At 48.7% G+C, this 3479-nt stretch overlaps 1 protein-coding gene across 1 annotated transcript; it reads left to right on the top strand.

Annotated features, from left to right (window-relative positions):
- The first annotated feature begins 554 nt into the window (after nucleotides 1-554).
- Nucleotides 555-2645, top strand: Slitrk1 (SLIT and NTRK like family member 1). The gene has a single exon (XM_050144718.1). It carries the CDS (start codon nucleotides 555-557, stop codon nucleotides 2643-2645), a length of 2091 nt encoding a protein of 696 aa, XP_050000675.1.
- The last annotated feature ends 834 nt before the right edge of the window (nucleotides 2646-3479 follow it).

Here is a 3479-nt window from a genome sequence, read left to right as displayed (position 1 = left end):
GCTGCCTGGACCTCTGAAGCTGCCGAAAGCTCTGCTTTGTATCAGAAAGGCAAGGTCAGTCCGACGCACAGCCATCACAGGCAGTGCGCCTGTACTACGCTGCAAACCTGCTTGTTTCTAACATGCACTTGCTTCTAATTGCTAGCATTGTTCCATTCCTGGTTAGCGAGGACGTCTAAACATGATTCTGTAAGGGTGCGTTTCCTTTTAATTTTACAGATATATATTTTACTTATTTTTAAAGGGTTGAGGGGGGAGTAGTTTGCTTTCTCTCTTTCTCTCTCTTCCCCTACTTTCCACCCCCCGCCCTTTTCTGCTTGCTTTGCACTATGTGCTTGGATAGTTTGTGGATATAATTATTGACTGGCGTCTGGGCTATTGCAGTACGGGGGGGTTAGGGAGGAAGGAATCCACCCCCACCCCCCCAAACCCTTTTTTCTCTTTCTCTGGGATCGGACATTGGAGCACTAAATGAACTTGAATCGTGTCTGTGGCGAGCAGGATGGTTGCTGTTACTTTGTGATGAGATCTGGGATGAATTGCTCGCTTTAAAAATGCTGCTTTGGATTCTGTTGCTGGAGACGTCTCTTTGTTTTGCCGCTGGAAACGTTACAGGGGACGTTTGTAAAGAGAAGATCTGTTCTTGCAATGAGATAGAAGGGGACTTACACGTAGACTGTGAAAAAAAGGGCTTTACAAGTCTGCAGCGCTTCACCGCCCCGACTTCCCAGTTTTACCATTTATTTCTGCATGGCAATTCCCTCACTCGACTTTTCCCTAATGAGTTCGCTAACTTTTATAATGCGGTTAGTTTGCATATGGAAAACAATGGCTTGCATGAAATCGTTCCGGGGGCTTTTCTGGGGCTGCAGCTGGTGAAACGGCTGCATATCAACAACAACAAGATCAAGTCTTTTCGAAAGCAGACTTTTTTGGGGCTGGACGATCTGGAATACCTCCAGGCTGATTTTAATTTATTACGGGATATAGACCCGGGGGCCTTCCAGGACTTGAACAAGTTGGAAGTCCTCATTTTAAACGACAATCTCATCAGCACTCTACCTGCCAATGTATTCCAGTATGTGCCCATCACCCACCTCGACCTCCGCGGAAACAGGCTGAAAACATTGCCCTATGAGGAGGTTTTGGAGCAGATCCCTGGCATTGCTGAGATCTTGCTCGAGGATAACCCTTGGGACTGCACCTGTGATCTGCTCTCCCTGAAAGAATGGCTAGAAAACATTCCCAAAAATGCCCTGATCGGCCGAGTGGTCTGCGAAGCCCCCACTAGGCTTCAGGGTAAAGACCTCAATGAAACCACTGAACAGGACTTGTGTCCTTTGAAAAATCGAGTGGATTCTAGTCTCCCTGCTCCCCCTGCCCAGGAAGAGACCTTCGCTCCTGGCCCCCTGCCAACTCCTTTCAAGACAAATGGGCAAGACGAGCATGCCACCCCAGGGTCTGTTCCAAATGGAGGTACAAAGATCCCGGGCAACTGGCAGCTCAAAATCAAACCCACACCACCGATAGCAACTGGGGGCGCCAGAAACAAACCCCCAGGCCAAGGCTTGCCCTGCCCCGGGGGCTGCAGCTGTGACCACATCCCAGGTTCAGGCTTAAAGATGAACTGTAACAACCGGAACGTGAGCAGCTTGGCTGATTTGAAGCCCAAGCTCTCCAATGTTCAAGAGCTTTTCCTCCGAGATAACAAGATCCACAGCATCCGAAAATCTCACTTTGTGGATTACAAGAACCTCATTTTGTTGGATCTGGGCAACAACAACATCGCGAACATAGAGAACAACACTTTCAAGAACCTTGTGGACCTCAGGTGGCTGTACATGGATAGTAACTACCTGGACACGCTGTCCCGGGAGAAATTTGCTGGGCTGCAGAACCTGGAGTATCTGAACGTGGAGTACAACGCGATTCAGCTCATTCTCCCTGGTACTTTTAATGCCATGCCCAAGCTGAGGATTCTTATTCTTAACAACAACTTGCTGAGGTCCCTACCCGTGGACGTTTTTGCTGGGGTTTCCCTGTCTAAGCTCAGCCTGCACAACAATTACTTCATGTACCTCCCAGTGGCAGGGGTGCTTGACCAGTTAACCTCTATCATCCAGATAGATCTGCATGGCAACCCCTGGGAGTGCTCCTGCACCATTGTGCCTTTCAAGCAATGGGCAGAACGTCTGGGCTCCGAGGTGCTGATGAGCGACCTCAAGTGTGAGACGCCGGTGAACTTCTTTAGGAAGGATGTCATGCTGCTCTCCAATGACGAGATCTGCCCCCAGCTGTACGCGAGGATCTCGCCCACGTTGACTTCGCACAGTAAAAACAGCACTGGGTTGGCGGAGACCGGGACGCACTCCAACTCCTACCTAGACACCAGCAGGGTATCCATCTCCGTGTTGGTCCCGGGACTGCTCCTGGTGTTCGTCACCTCCGCCTTCACCGTGGTGGGCATGCTCGTGTTTATCCTGAGGAACCGAAAGCGGTCCAAGAGAAGGGATGCCAATTCCTCAGCGTCCGAAATTAATTCCCTACAGACAGTCTGTGACTCTTCCTACTGGCACAATGGCCCTTACAATGCAGACGGGTCCCATAGGGTGTATGATTGCGGCTCTCACTCACTCTCTGACTAAGCTCTACACCCTAAAGGGGGAGAAGTGCAGGAGGCAATATACACTCTGCCGCCAGCATCTCGTGGGAGCAGGAGAACATTGACCCAGATCTGGCGTGTCACAAGCCTCGACGGACATAAGTAAATAAATAACTATGAACTCACTCGACTAAGAGGCTCTAGCCCCTAAGCTTCCCTCTGAAAACAAAGAGCAGGCTGTGGAGCTGGGAGTGCAGCTAACTCGCTCTTTGCGCCTTTTGACTAAAAGCATGGGGCCTGCCAGAAGAATCGAGCACCCTCGCTCTGGGCCAAAGGTCCCGTGGGGCTGGCTGCAGTGGCTCTATACATATATACATATATCACATCTATATAGAGAGATAGATATCTATTTTTTCCCCTGTGGATAGCCCGAAGATGGCTCCCTGTTGGTTATGCAGGGATGGGCAGTTGCACGAAGGCATGAATGTATTGTAAATAAATAACTTTGACTCCTGACAAGAACAAAAAAAAACAAAAGAAGTGCTGCATGGCTCGCATGGAATCCCGATGCTCCAGAAACTCTGACCCCCAATCCCAACTCCCCACTGAGACTGGAGACGGCGTCACAGCACCCATCCTCTTACCTGATAAGTCCCATCGTATCAAACTTTCTATAAACAAATTACAGTATAATCAGAAAGTGCCATTTCGCCATTATTTGTGATTGGTAGGCAGTTCAGAGAGTATGTTTACTGTGGAAAAAAAATGTAAAGGTTTTATTTAAGACATTTGCATGGCTAGTCATCAGTCCATTTTATGAGTTAACAATGTATTTTGTTGAGCAAAGTTTTTAAGGGTTGTTTTGGATTATCTTATT

Source organism: Alexandromys fortis, unplaced genomic scaffold (genome assembly GCF_014885135.2).
Source record: "Alexandromys fortis isolate MF-2015 unplaced genomic scaffold, M_Fortis_MF-2015_v1.1 scaffold_43, whole genome shotgun sequence".
Classification (NCBI taxonomy): Eukaryota; Metazoa; Chordata; class Mammalia; order Rodentia; family Cricetidae; genus Alexandromys; species Alexandromys fortis.
The sequence above is the reverse complement of the archived record's forward strand: the minus strand, read 5'-3'. Positions and strand labels throughout refer to the sequence as shown.